We start from the raw sequence: 15,377 nt of genomic DNA, 5'->3' as shown, positions 1-15,377 counted from the left end.
CAGCAGGTTATGTTTATTTATTTATGAATATACATGTATTTATATATACATATACTTATGTGACAACAATTAATGAAAAAAGAGGCCATAAACTTGAAAGCGGGGGGGGGGGGTTTCAGAGAGAGGAAATTATGTAATTTTAATCTCAAAAACTAAAAATAATTTTAAAATAAAAATAATGCAAGGAATCAATCTAGAAGTTAGTGAACTTGAGTCTCTTAACTTGAAGAAATGATGAGCTATAAAACTAATCATAAAACTTTACTGAAGAAAACTTCATGTGTTCTATTTCTTAAGCATTTGGGGTTTGGTGATGAAGGGAAAATACAGCTTTTGAGACTATGACCCTTAGATCTCTAAAAGACAGAAACCATTCAGACATCTTTGTTATGATACTATAACCATTTTACTCATATATCTATATATAGATATATGAGTATATATGAGTATATATGAGTATATATATATATATATAGATATATGAATATATGAGTATATACTCATATGAATATATGGTCCTATAGGTCAAGCCAGGGCCAGGACACTAGAACACAGCCAGAACACACTAGGCAAGTTCTCCAGAGTTATAACCCGAGCCCCTTCAAATCAATAAGCACACACTAGAGGTGCTGACTCATTTTTTCCCAGCTAACATACAGCCAAAACTTACTGGGTGTTTCTGCTCCCTGGGAATTAGCATTTACCTTTTTTTCTTCTTTTGTAGTGTGCCTCTTGCTACAGTACTTAGCTGAGTCTTAACCTCCTAGACTCAAATGAGATTACCACCTTAGCGTTCCTGTGGATATGGGTCTCCACAGATGGCTTTTGTTAGCATTTAGAGTATCTATGTGGAATCCAATGACAGCAAGAGTAAAGCCAGGAAGCAATCCAGAATTTCCAAGGGCTTTCTTTCTGGCTCTTACATACCCTCATACATCACAGTGTCTTGAATGCCAAGAGAGAACCATTATATGCCTGGAAAATGCTGTCTCTTTCCCACCTCTAGAAAAATCCACATAAAGATAAACTAGTCGAAAGTTTGGTGTTTCAGTGATTTCTATTTGCTCTGTAAAAACTAACTTTTAAAAAAGAGATCATTGGTTTGCTTCATCCTTGATCTTCCCATTGCTTTCCCTGGCTCACACAGTCAACTTTTATCTAAAAGCTGTAACTTATCTAACAGGAACTAAAGCATAAAACAGACATTTTCCCTTTACAGAAAGAACATTTGACCTCAGGACTTCACTCTGAAACATTCAAAGTACATACTCACCTGCAGCTGGGATATGGTTAAGGGGTAGCGGAATAATATCCAGGTAACTCCTTCACTGCAAGGTGGGATGGTGAGAGAGCCTTCGTAGACCCAGTAATCCCGAAGAAGAGGGTCTGTGCAAACACATGGACGTGTTATGAAAGGGCAAGCTGATGGACTTACAACTCGAGCAATGATTTCCAAAATGCAGTCTGTCACTTCTCAGATGGATGGCATTTTTAAGTTAGAGTCTCATATACAAAGCCTTAAACTAACATTTGTGAAGAAAATAACGAAAAACATTATTAATTCCCTTTATATTTACAGAGATCTCTATCAATGGCTCACTAGACATATCTATCAAGTTTAACATACTTAGGAAACTATTGCCCATTTTTTATCAGCTGAATCATAGCTGATACCTATTGAACTATGTGTTGAGTACTATTTAGAGTAGTATAAATCAATTATTGAATCTTCCCAACAAAGAAATGAGACAGGCAAACAGTTTCAGGATGTTAGTAATTTCCTACCTACACAATTTCCAAGATCACACAAAATTGTCAAAGGATTTGAACCCAAGCAGTCTGCTTTCAAAGACTGCGTTTTAAAACATTCTGTTCAAGCCATCTCTACATTGCTTCTTCAGCAGCACATCACTAAAATCCTAATGTGATAAGAAAAATCAAGTCATGGATTTTAACTCCTTAGCACTGCCTAAGAGGATTAAATATACCAAAGTGAGTGTTCAATACGTAAGGGAAATTAGTTCGTGATAGAGCAGTTAAGTGTAGAAAGAGGATACAAATGGATCAATCTATTTGGTGTTGTTTGAAACACTATGGAACAGCACACAATTTAAGCAGGGAAACGTGGAGACCAAAACTTTTTATTAAAAACCACCTTGAACTCCAAGTTATATTCAGAGTGTTTTGTGTATAATTATTACCTGTGCACAAATACAATTAAGATATTTAAATCATGATGCTGTAAGGAAATGATCTTATAAAATTAGATATAAAGTTTATTTCATTCTAGAAACAGTCTCATAAGCTTAGAGGTGTGTCATTATGTGATGGTTGTGGGGACTTCACACTGAGGTGGCAATTTTCCATTTTACAAATGATGTCACTGAGAATGTTCTTTCTGGAATAAGGAAGCAGTGGCGAGGGTTTCCTAACATTCAAAAGGTTTCCTGCCTTATCAACAGTGATCGGAAACTGCACCTGCTATAGAGAACAGAACTGCAAAGCAACCCTGCTAACGAATCATGTATGATATCATTATGGCTATGAGCACTCTAAGGAAAGCAGTGTGGTGACACATGGTTCATGTTCATTGCAGGCCACCAGATACATGCTTACCTGGTAATAAAGTGTTAGGATTAAAGCAGGGTATTGTTTTGGATTTTCCCTGGAGAAGGAAAAGTAATTCAGGACATGTGAATAGAAAACATAAATATTTGAGTAAAACTTATTAAAAACTAAAGATCTATGCCAGGTCCCAACACTAGTGAGTGGACACTCTTCTCATTGGCGTGAGATCAACTGGATCCAATAAAATACACCTGTTCCGAGTCTACAGCTATTTGCTTTGAATTTAAATTTCTCTTATAATGCCTGGTGTAGAATGTATAACTGATGCCAGCCAGCCACACAGAAACATTTTTACTAAAGCAGATGCCATAGGATAAGTTGCCAGAGGAAGTGTGTTCCTCACTTGCTGGACTCAGCAGGGCAGGGCTTCTTGAAGCCTCCACATTCTAACTTCAGAACTACCCCTTGGTTGCCTTCTGGAAGATGGCTTCTGAGCCTTTGGAGTACCCCCACACTTGGTAAGATGTTTGCCTATACCTGAAGCTTGGGCTATACCATATTTAAGGTGAGCTCCTGGGGTTTTCAACTCGGCCCTTGGGTCTGGCCCTCAAAGCCTGCTATACTAGTGTGAGTCAATGTGTTTATCCTGGAAATGTATGGATGCCTTGTTTGTGAGAGAAACAACAGCAGGATTTAAGATTCCAGGGGAAATTAATTGGGGAATTCCCCTAGTTCACATCTTGCTGGGACTTCTGGGGCCCCAGAAAAAACCTCAGTAAGCTTGCTCCAGGTGCCCCTAGAATTCAACCCAAGTCCCTTTCCCAGTATCACACTATAATAAACCATAACTGTTAACTCTAGCAGCTATTTAGAGTCCCATAAGTCCTTTCTAGAGAATTATCAAGCCTAGAGACAACTGCTGGGAACTCATATAGAACTTCTTTAAAATGATTTACCTTATACTGGATATCCTGGAGTATCTCAGTCACAGCCTTCAAGCCAACATGCTCCTTCCCTATCTGAAATACATAAAACACAAACCACAAATACACACTTTTAACGCTTAGCTTTTATCTAAAATAACTACCAGAAACAGGGGTCCAGTCCACCTGAATGGCCTTTTTGAGAACTAATGACTTTTCTAATTATGGCCAGGTCAATAACTAAAGGTAAATAATATAATATATGTAGGGGGAAATGTTAGCCATGGGTTCAGAATAAAAATCCCACTTCTGACACCAAATAAAGCGAGACGCAATAAATGCAGATCGCTATGGAGTCAGAGCAAGTTTGATGAGCAGATGTTTATTAGAAAAAGTACTCACATGATGGAGTCAGTCTTATACCACCAGGCATCTCAGGGAACAGAGAGAGCCGCCTGCATGCAACCCTCATTTTTAAGGTCTTGCTATGTCACTCTGACCACGCCCCGGTGTGCACGGTCTGTATCACCTGTGCCAGCCCCCAAGAGGGCATGCTAACATTTCCTCTACAAATATATATAAAGGTGTATAATATAATAATAAATAATAATATACAATATAATACCAAACTCATCTTGCTACAGATATGTATTTATTACTCATTGTGTCATATGAAATATATAAAGCCATAAAAGGTTGCTATAGAAAATGTCATAAAGTAGTTCTGAATTAAGGTGATGCAATATGTGTCTAAACTCTTGCTGTTTCTTTGTTTGCTTATTTGTTTCTTTAAGACAGGCTCGCTCTAACTAGCCCTGGCTTGAAACTTGGTATGTAGGACAGGCTGGCCTCAGAAATTAGCCTGCCTCTGCTTCTGCCTCCTGGATGCTAGGATTACAGACATGCACCAGCATGCCCAGATTTTTCAATTTTATTTATTTACATATTTTGCACTGTATTGTTGCCTTTGACATTTAGAGAATGATGTCATAAATTTCATCAAAGTTGAAAATTTTCATTAACTCAGATGTGCATCTGATATTTCATATGTCAAAGTTATCAATTTTTTTGTTTTTTTGAGACAGGGTTTCTCTGTGTAACTTTGGAGCCTATCCTGGCACTCACTCTGGAGACCAGGCTAGCCTCAAACTCACAGAGATTCACCTGCGTCTGCCTCCCAAGTGCTGGGATTAAAGGTGTGCGCCACCAATGCCCAGCATAAATTATCAAAATTAAAACATCTCTGGATTACTACTGATATATACTTTAAATATACTTTAATATATACTTTAAATGTATATATTTTTACTTTAAATATCTATATATTTATATATATGATTTTTATTTTATGTACACATAAGTACAAATAATTATATTTTATATGTGTTATAGCATATCATATATGACTATATATTAAAATATATGGTATAATTATATATTTTATGTGTGTTGTACATAATTACATATAATAAATGTACATTATATATATTTAAATGGTCTTAAAAACTGTATTTGAAATATATTTTCTGGCACTTAGTGTTCTTGCCTTTGTAAATGTTGAGTGCCATCTGGTTGTTACATTCAGCCTACTTCCCATGGGACTGTAACAATGGAGAAGAAGAGCAGGAATTATCTCTGGTAGACAGGCACTGCTATGCTAGGCTTTTTCTATGTACATATATGTCTGCAGAATGACCTGTAAGAAGCTAGAGTAGCTGTCAACTCACACCTTTGTTTCTCATAATATCAACTATAAAATATGCAAGAGAAAGAAACAATGAACCTAAGAATGGCCAATCAGCTCAACATAATTTTAAAAAAAAAATCCTGAGACAGGCTGGAAAAACAGAAAATAAAAAGCATCTTTTGTAAATATATGAATAAATGCAAAAGCCAACATCTCAACCAGAAGCCTTCCCTGGTCTTCAGGAGAAGTGGACCCTCCTCACTTTCACGGTTTCACCGGGAGGTAGCTCTTGGAGGGATGACTTCCTAGTTGGGATCAATTTTCCAGTCATGAATCTCCTGTCAGACAGTAAGCACTGAGAGGAGTCCACTTCAGAACAAAGTAACGCACACAACTTAGTGGTCCAGCCGTGAGCTCTCGACACTGCACTGACTAGCTCAGCTTCTATCTCTGATGCTAACACATTTTAGCTTCATGATCTGACTGGTTTCTTTAACCTCTGTTCCTCCTTCCTGTCATTTTGAAACTTTCAGCTTCAAGACGCTACTCTTTCTGATCAAGCTTTTACATCCACCCAGCCCTCTGTCCTCTGCTCTCTCCTTTTACTGCGTGTTAGCAGCCAACACACTCAGCCCCTTGATTCATCCTTTCTCATTAAATTGAATGACATCTTTTCCACCACTCTCTGGTCTTCCATCCCTTTATCCTCCTGAATCACCTGCTCTTCATTTGATCATCACAATAACTTGATAGAATGTTCTTTGCTCCTATGTGGATGGAGAATAATCTCTCATGTGCTATTCCACCTAACCCGTGCCATCCAGTCTTCAGTGGATTTGTCTCATAGACTGTCTATTTAATCTCTCTATCTGTTTCAAAACCAAAACCTGCATTCAGGTCCCTCTTACTCTATAACATGCTTTACATGTCTCAGAAGAATGAGGAGCACCAAAAATGAGTGTCCCCAACTCCCTGCCCTCTCTTCACCAAAGAAAGTGGATGCTCTGTATGAGGCTTTATGTCCAAGTCTCCAAGACAGATGTCCTCTGCTCCACACCTGCCCTTCTCCTTTAATGTGATAGCATATGAACCATCCATCTCTTTTCTGTAGTTTTTAAACTGTGTCTGTGCTAGCTCATGTTGCTCAGAAGCAAAGCACAAGACCTCAGACCTCAAACCTGCCACTAGCATTTGCTCCATTGACCCTTCCTTGTTTGAGTCAAGCTTTTAGAATCAAGTCAGAGCTCAGCACCCCACTTTCTCCTCTGGTGTTCCATTACTGTGGCCAGGGCACCAGCCTGGGACATGGACACTCAGTCCCTTTCTTCGCTGCTTCACCTAACACTCATCAACCACTCCTTCCTTAGTGAGAGCTCACTCTCACGGATAACTCTTTCCTGAAAAAAACCATATTACACAGCCACCTGAGTTTTTCCTCAAAGAAAGTCCATGGAGGCTCACCATGTCCTGGGGCTTTCCATGACCACAAGTTTATTCCTGAAAACACAGGTGATCGGGAAGGTCCTTATGTGTATATGTTTGTCTTATTGGTTGATAAATAAAGCATTGTAGGCCAATAAGGAAGCAATAGGTGGTACTAGGAGTTGAGGAGGATTCTGGGAAATGTAGTAAAGAGTTGCCATGTGATCCCAGGAAGAGAAGACACATGCCACTGGTGTCCTGGATTAGGTAAGTCTTTATAAAACATATAGATTGATAGTTATGATTGATACTTAAGACAGAGCTAGCAAATAAAAAAATCCTAGTCACAGCAGCATTGTAACTAATATAAGACTCTGTGTGTTAATTGGGGGCCCTAACATGGCAGCAAAATTCAGGCGGCTAGCAGAAAGAGTTATTGTTACACATGGGGGCTAGCCCCAGGAGGCTAGGTTTACAACTCAGGCCCCACTTAGTCCACAGACCATAACACATGGAGGATCAGACAGTGGAAACATTAAACAATCATACATAATTCAATTCACTGTGTACCAAGTCTAAAAATGAAGCTCACTTATCCCCATCTCCCCACATATGATGACTTGTTAGTGTTCCTATGCTTATTATCCTTATCCCTGCTCCTAAATGATGACATAATGCCTTCCACTGCTCAACTCTGGCAGCCTGATGCTCCACTCACTTTTCCAGGTTATAGAAAAAGGTCTTTTTTAAGTTAATTCTTCAATACAGTAAAAATTAAAAGCATTCTTCCAGTAATTTATGTATCTTTCTACCTATATACTCCTTTGCAAAGCTAAAGGAGTATACATCTATGCTTGTGTAGACATGAAATAAACATCAGGAAGAGAATTCAATTTAAAATGCAAGGATTTGCTTTAATTCTGTCCATAGGCCTCGGATGAACTTCTGAGACCCAAGGGCTGCCAAAATTGATGGGGGAATGTCCTTCTGTATGCTGTTAATATATGTTTTTCTTACTAGTTGATGAACAAAACACCAATTGGCCAATAACCGGGCAGGAAGTATAGGTGGGTCTATGAGATTAGGAGAATTCTGGGGAAAGAATGCAGAGAGGAGCCACCAGGGAGTTGCCATGCAGCCGCTGAAGGAGGAGCAGGTCTGGGCATTCTCCAGTGTGCGGGAATACTTAGATTAATAGAAATAGGTTAATAATTAAGAGACAGCTAGTCAATAAGAAGCCTGAGCCATCGGCCAAACAGTTTCTAATTAATATATGTCTCGGTGTGTTTATTTGGAACTGAATGTCTACAGGACCAGGTGGGACAAGAAACACTGTCTACATAAAATTCCTAAGGACCCTTTCACCTCTAAGAAGTCTTTATCACACCATGTAGCTGAGGATTTTTAACTCACCTTACGATATCTTTAAACTTCTACTTCACTGCACATAGTTCCATTTTATGTGTGTGCTAAACCATGTAACATTCTCTGGTATCACAGAGCTCAATGCCCATCTTAGACTGCCGGTCTGCCATGGCCTTTGCCATGGCATTTTATCATTGTTTTCTATAAACAATTTCAAATCATCTCTGAGTGAAAATTACTAACAACAAGAAGGCAAAGTGATTTACTACATGATTATATTATTGATTTTTCTTAGATATTTTAGTAAGCCTGGGTCTAAAAAATTTTTTTGAATATTTTTTCCTAAGTAAAATCAAGTCTGATTTCAGGAGACATTTACTAAATTGTTTCTCCAAAGGCCCCAGATTAAAATTCTGAAGAAAAAGTCTAATAAACAAGTGAACGATTTTATATAAGAAATAAAGCTCAAATCTCGTGGACTGTTAAATGATCTGTGTTCATGTGAGTTTAATTGACCTCCAAGTAATAAAATATGAATTTAAAAAATAACTTGGCAGCCAGGCAGTGGTGGCACTCGGGAGTGAGGCAGGCGGATCTCTGTGAGTTCTAGGCCAGCCTTGTCTACAGAGCGAGTTCCAGGATAGGCTCCAAAGCTACACAGAGAAACCCTGTCTCGAAAAACAAACAAATAAACAAACAAATAAATAAATAAATAAATAAATAAATAAATAAATAAATAAATTCCTTGAAAAAATGACTTAGAGAAAACATCTCTAAACGATGTATTCCAACTTACCTGGACAAACAATGCAATGATGGCAATGCCATGGGGCTTCCCAACTGCCTCATCAATGCTGCCAAACAGTGTGGAATTCCAGTGGATCAGATGGAGCTGAGGGAAAAACACAGACAGTGTCCCTTAACACACTACCCAGAAAAACAGACAGCCTATTCTCAGAATCTCCATGGTATCAAGTATAAAAAGGGGTCGAAACGAGGCATTAGCAGACGACTGCCCCAAGTGAAGTTCTCTTTAGAGTCCTCCCTATTTCTGTTCAGCTCAGGGCAACTCAAAGATTTCACATGGGATGAGCTGTCTTTCTCTAACTCCAGGCCCTGTGGATTACAAGGGAACAAAACTACAGTCTAGACAAACTATGATTCATTGAAGGATGGAGGCAGGCTGTGCGGGCTCGGTGGTAGAGTGGTATGCTTAAGGCCCCAAATGTGAACCCTACTGCCAACAAAGAGTGGAGACTGGATTATGACCTGGATAATTGCCCAGTATTTCCAGTAAGAACCATTCAAAAGCCATTCTCAAAATCTGGTAAATTATTTTAGTTCTCTGAGACTATCCAGAAACAGCATACTGTTTGGGGAGGGGGGTATTTTTAGAAAAAGATCATTTTTTAATTATTTATTTTTATTTTATGTTCATTGGTGTTTTGCCTGCATGTATGTCTGGATGAGGGTATTGGATCCACTGGAACTGGAGTTACAGACAGTTGTGAGCTGCCATGTGGGTGCTGGGGATTGAACCTGGTTCCTCTGGAAGAACAGCTGGTACTCTTAACCTCTTAGCCATCTCTCCAGCCCCTAAAGATCATTTTTTTTTTACTACAGATAAAACTATACCTGTGAAGCAATGACAAACAATGCCTGCTCCACTCGCCTTGCAAAGCTGTATGGCTTTCAGGCCTCTCTAGAATAGGCACTTGCTCCTACAGCATCCATACACACTGTAAGCAGACAAATAAGGTCCCCCACATGACCTCCACATGCACCCCACCCCACCCCTCACACCACTCACACAAAATAAATATAGGAAAACTGAAACACTCTCTCCTTTAAAAAACAGTTTCTCAAAAATAAAGGCATACCTAAAACTTGATTGCTATGCAGTTAAACATTTTAAAATTTTCCCAAAGACTATCATAAGGACAGCCTAAAATTTTGTTTTCAATTGTTGAATTTGCCCACAAGCTTTTAGCTGTGAGAATGAGTGGATCTCGGATTCTTGTGCCTGCTCTTGGGACTCTTTTCCTCCTGTTGGGTTGCCATGTCCAGCTTCGATATGACAGTTTTTGTTTCATCTTATTACATTTTGCTTTGTCCTGTTTTGTGGTTATCTCTTAGAAGCCTGTTCTTTTCTAATGAGAGACAGAAAGGGAGGTTCATAGGGGAAGGGAGGTGGGAAGGAAGTAAAGGGAGGGGAAACTATAATCGGGATATGTTGTATGAGAAAAAATCTAGTTTCAATAAAAGAAAAAATATTAAAAATAGAACTGACCACTAGAGGGTGGTAACAAAATTATTAATGGAATCAGCAACCTGAGGCCAGGCTGTGAAACCTCAGCAGGATGTACCTGTCCAGTGGTAACTATTGAGGCACTGACTTTCTGAACACAGCCTCCTATCACTTCTCAATTAATAGTAATGTGCTAAACAATTGCAATCATTCTTCTGTGGCTGCACCAATGGTTTTCAAAAGCCCAGTGATACAGATAGATCAACAAAGGTCTGAGCACTCCCTCTGGCAGAAGGTACTTTTATTCATCATATCACAGAGTTTAAAGGACATTTGCTTCTCATAACAATATTATGGGGCACTTTTTCCAGAAATAAAACCTTAATACCCCTTTTTAAAACATGGCTTTTTGTGTTCTGTTTGTTTTGGGCTGTGAAGTCCAGTTTGGTTGGCTACTCTTCCCAACTCAGTATGTACACATTCTTTTTAAACACTGTAAAGCCTTGAGGGTCCCCACTCTCTCTGTGTGCACAGTGCATGGTGACTATTTCAAAGAGTACTGTACATCAAGGGGGCAAAAGGGGGACTTTTTCTAATAATGGAGCCTAATCAAACCACATGATTAAGATCAGCCTACCACCTGTCACACTGACAGTAGGCTGACAGTCTTGATATGTAATGGAGATGGTATGTGCCTCTGTGTTCCTTCCAGTAACCCTTAACTACAATGCAATCATGATTAAAATGACAGGCAAAACGGCTGGCCAGGACATCTCAGAACTACCAAGATCATCAAGAAGAAAGTAAAAAAATGGCACAGACAAGAGGAGGCAAAGAACACCAGAGCAACAACAGTACTAAGGTATCATAAATGGGATTTTGAGACAAAAGAAAATTCCATAAAAATTAAGGAAATCTGAATGAAATATAGACTTAATAATGTATCAGTGTTAGCCCACTAATTCTAACAAATGAATGTTGATAGGAGAAAATTGCTATGGGGCACAGAGAAATTTTTGTAGTACCTTCACAATTTTTCTGCAAAGCTCAAACTGTTGTAAATAAAAATGGGGATTTTTTTTCTCTCACTTAAAGAAAAATGAGGGAAACACTAGCATTCCAACCATCCCAAGATAAACAGGATAGCAGCTGTCTGTGGTCCCCACATGTCTAGCACAATTTTTCAAAATAAAAGTAGCAAGAGAGTCTCTACAACATCTTCTCCTGAGACTTGGTCAGGACCAAGAAGACTCCATCTCAAAGTCAACAAGCAGCCCCGACTCTGACACCAAAGGACCATCATGGTCCTCAGAATTTATCTTCTCCTGAAGACAAGAGGGAGACTCCATCTCCATGTGAAAAGCGATTAGATGGCCAACTCAAGTTCCCGGCCAGTTTCCAATGCTCACAGATGCACGGTCTGAGGCACAGTGCACTACATTTTTGCTGCTTCTCAGCTTTGGGCTTGCTTTGCTCTTCGAGGGCTTTCTATCCATACTCCTATGAGAGACACTGTCATAGCATGCTACAGACTAGCAGTGGCAGCAACAGGAATTCATTTTCTCATACTTCTGGAGGCTGTAAGTACGGGGATGAGGTGCTGGCAGAGTCGCCTCCATGTGAGGTTTCTGTCCCTGGCTTACAGGTGGCCTTCTCCATGTCATCACATGATCTCCCCTGAATGTGTGTCTATGCACTAATCATTGCTTCTAACAAGTACACAGTTATATTGGATAAGGATCTGTGCATAAGAGTCCTTCCCTAATTACCTTTATAAGGAATTGATTTCTAAATACACTCAATTGTATAAACTGGAATTTGTAGGGGACATGATTCTGTTCATAACCTCATCCATCTGTCTCACCTAAGGTAAGCAAGCTTGACCTAGCTGCAACCATTTTGAGTTGCAACCACCATGCCTGCCCAGAGCGGCCACCATGTGTTTTCCTGCAGCACTATACTATTTCCAGATTACAGGCGTGTGGAATTCTACAACCAAGACCCTGGCACTGCCACCACCAGGAAAGTGCCTGACAGCTTTACTGCCACTTGAGATAAACCAAGTAACAGCAACTTAGGTGAAGCCAGTTTTCATGACCACTCTCTAAGCCCTTCACCCTCACCCAAATCATTCGGATCCACTGTTTGCCTGCCCACCTTTGGCCACACTTCCTTCTGTGAGCCCTCCATGGTGCTTTATAATACTCCATCTGCCTGATTCTTCAGTCTCTGGGCACCTTCCGCCTCTGGCAGCCAGGTTTTCTCATGGGTTTTTCCCAGAACACTCCCCTTTCCTGTCTTGCAATCCTAGCGTGGTTTGTTTACATCTCAAACACTTGATTTATTCAGATTATGTCTGTTCTCCACAGCCCCTCCTTTACGCCTATCATTTTAGCAGTTCTTCCTTAGATGAATGTTGGTTCAATTCCATAAATCAAAGCCACAGAAAGAAGGAAATCATCAAGGCATATGAAGAACTAGAATGCCTTTGTGGGGACCTAAGTCTGGCAATAATAAGAGAGGACTGGAAGGCAAGGTCTGACTGCAAGGTGCTTTAGATTTTGTCATAGTTCTATTATGGAAACACCAAAGTAGCATATGATTACAATGATAATATTATGCTACTTAGAAACAATCAAACTTCCCCAACAACTTCTTTCTTCCAAGGCCTTTTCTGGCAGTAGGGAGAATGCACCAGAGGCTGGAATACAAGCCAGGTGAGGCATAGGAGCTTCAGCTGAAAAACTACCATAGGGATATCTCTGGAAGCTTTGGGTGGGAAGAGGTGTAGGGCTGTGAGTCAAGGCTTTGCTATGTAAGCCAGGCTAGCATAATACTTACTGCATGGCCCAGGCTAGCCCCAAACTCATAGCAATTGTCCTTCCTCAGCCCGGAGGCTGAGATTACAGTCATGCACCACCATGCCTAGCTTTTAGTATAACTACTTTTATGTATTGTTACAGAGCTAAGCTATGGAGCTCAATTTGGTCAAATGCCAGTCCAGATGTTGTTGTGAAGGTATTCTATATCTGTGATTACTATTTAAATTAACAGGCATCCAGAAAACCTAGTTGTCCTCCATAGCATTGGTAAGCCTTATCCTTGAGAAAACCTATTCACCCTCTGTAGCATTGGTAAGCCTTATCCACTGAGTTGAGTGCCTTGAGAACAATACTCAAGTCCCTAAAAAAGAAAAGAACCCTGCCTCCAGGACAAGATCAAATCCTACATTAGTTTCTCACTAAACTCTAACTACAATACCAATTTCTGAAAACTATTTTCCACCTCCAGTCTGACCTGGGGATTTGGGTCTTGGAAACCCTCAATCACAGAGACCAACTCCGTAATTTAAATCCTTGCCTTCTTTCTTCTCTCTTCCTCCTCCCTTCCCCCTCACCCCACCTTTTCCTAGTCTTTACCTTTGCCTGAAGAAAAGAGTAATACAGGTTGTATAAACAAACAAACAAAAAAGAGTAGAGACCAATGGGGGTTTACACCTGAAGAAGGAGCAGGGAGGATGAGGAAAATGGGGCCTGGTGGCTAAATGAGCAGCACATCCAACCTACTCCTCTAGGACTGAACAGAGGATGGGGGAGGGGCAAACAAGGTCCTGTCCCATGTCCCCCCACCCCGCCCAGTGATAGATAGCAGTTACAGCCTCTGTTCCTGCTACATGCCTTTTCAGTTCATGTATGCTACACATCACAAAATACATAAAACACAGTACTCTTCCTTATCCGTGGTGTCTTTTCCATGTTTACACTTACCTGTGGCTAAAAAACTAAGCAGAAATAATGTTTTAAATAGCTTTTACCATAGTCATTGCTATAATTTAACTCTTTAATTATTAGTTATTGGTACTTTGTACTGTGTCTAATTCATAAATCACTCTACCATTGGTATTTACTCGTATGAAAAACAGTTCATACATATGGGGTTAGAAAGATCCAGTTTGAGTCATCTACTAGAGTCTTGGAACAAATACCCTCAGACAGAGACTTTGTTAATAGGAAAATGTATGAATACATTATTTAATAGACTGTGCATTTTTCTGGTTTGTTCTGATGGAGGTAGTTCAACAAAGGACTCTGGAGACAACTGGATTTGACTTGAAATCCACATACTAAGATTGTGGTTGGCAGATTGATGCAGCAGCTGGAAAGGGAGGTGAAGCCATATTTCCCTCATCGTCTTATGAACTGTCTTCTGAGAGGCCCAAGTAGACAGCTATTGTACGAGTGGAAGGGCCTTGGCAGATAAACTTCAAAGGCAGCCATGGAGACAAGTGCAGACTTGCTGGGGGCGTGTCTGACTACTCCAAGGGCAAAGGGAAAGACAGCAACCTGAGTGCCTACAACTCTGGACTCTCAGAAGCAATGCGCTCTCACAGACCTCAGCCGGGCATCACAGGCTAAGATTCTTCTTTCAGCCCTGCACTGAAGCCCTGGGAACTTCACAAGTCACTGCCTCCTTTGAGTACCAAGCAGGCTCTCTGTAACCTAAGGAGCACTGTACTTCATAGCTCGGTTATTCGCGCCTCTCTGTCTCCCCACGGGCTCACTCCTCCTGTATGCCCATCCTATCTTGCTGTCATTAGCATTGGTTATCTGTATCCAGCACTGGCACAGAAGCAGGGAGGTGAAGTTTGGGGGTGGACAGCAGCGTTCCCTGTTTACAGTGCAGACCAAACATAGCAATGCTGCTTGCTACTTAAGGAATAGATGGCATTGTCACTGTATCTGCTGCCAGGGCTTCAGATAGCCCACTGTGCATAGTCACTTAACTCCTTCAAAGGACACTGGAATAAAGCTGACCCCCAGCCCAGGACCCAGCTGATGCTAGTCTATGAGGAACTCGTATAGTCTTTGCCTTAAAAATACATGTACAGCAGGTAGTCAAGGACTACTTTGTACAGACTGAACCCAAACTTACTGTGGCTACCAAACACTTTCAGCAGGTCAAAGGTTTTCCTTCTTTCGTATTTGGTGTGGTGTGTCAGAGCAGCAGAAAGTGGTTTTCTCTAACAATCAAACCCAGCCTTCCTTAACAACTATTTTCCCACCCACAAGGCCTCAGTAAGAGGCATATGTTACAATAATGCACCTATCAGAAGTGCTGGATGACCAGGCCACAGTCCCAAGACATCAGACCACAGGCTGAGTTA

At 40.4% G+C, this 15,377-nt stretch overlaps 1 protein-coding gene across 1 annotated transcript in view; it reads right to left on the bottom strand.

Moving 5' to 3' along the window:
* Positions 1-15,377, bottom strand: part of Ca8 (carbonic anhydrase 8) — a 90,469-nt gene that overhangs the window by 33,004 nt on the left and 42,088 nt on the right. The window contains exons 4-7 of the mRNA XM_027398894.2: positions 8,762-8,857; positions 3,525-3,587; positions 2,617-2,665; positions 1,274-1,386 (exon numbers count right to left, since the gene is read on the bottom strand). Coding sequence (XP_027254695.1) covers positions 1,274-1,386; positions 2,617-2,665; positions 3,525-3,587; positions 8,762-8,857 — 321 coding nt within the window. The remainder of the gene's footprint in view (positions 1-1,273; positions 1,387-2,616; positions 2,666-3,524; positions 3,588-8,761; positions 8,858-15,377) is intronic.

The sequence above is a fragment of the Cricetulus griseus genome, chromosome 2 (assembly GCF_003668045.3).
Source record: "Cricetulus griseus strain 17A/GY chromosome 2, alternate assembly CriGri-PICRH-1.0, whole genome shotgun sequence".
Lineage (NCBI taxonomy): Eukaryota > Metazoa > Chordata > Mammalia > Rodentia > Cricetidae > Cricetulus > Cricetulus griseus.
The sequence above is the reverse complement of the archived record's forward strand: the minus strand, read 5'-3'. Positions and strand labels throughout refer to the sequence as shown.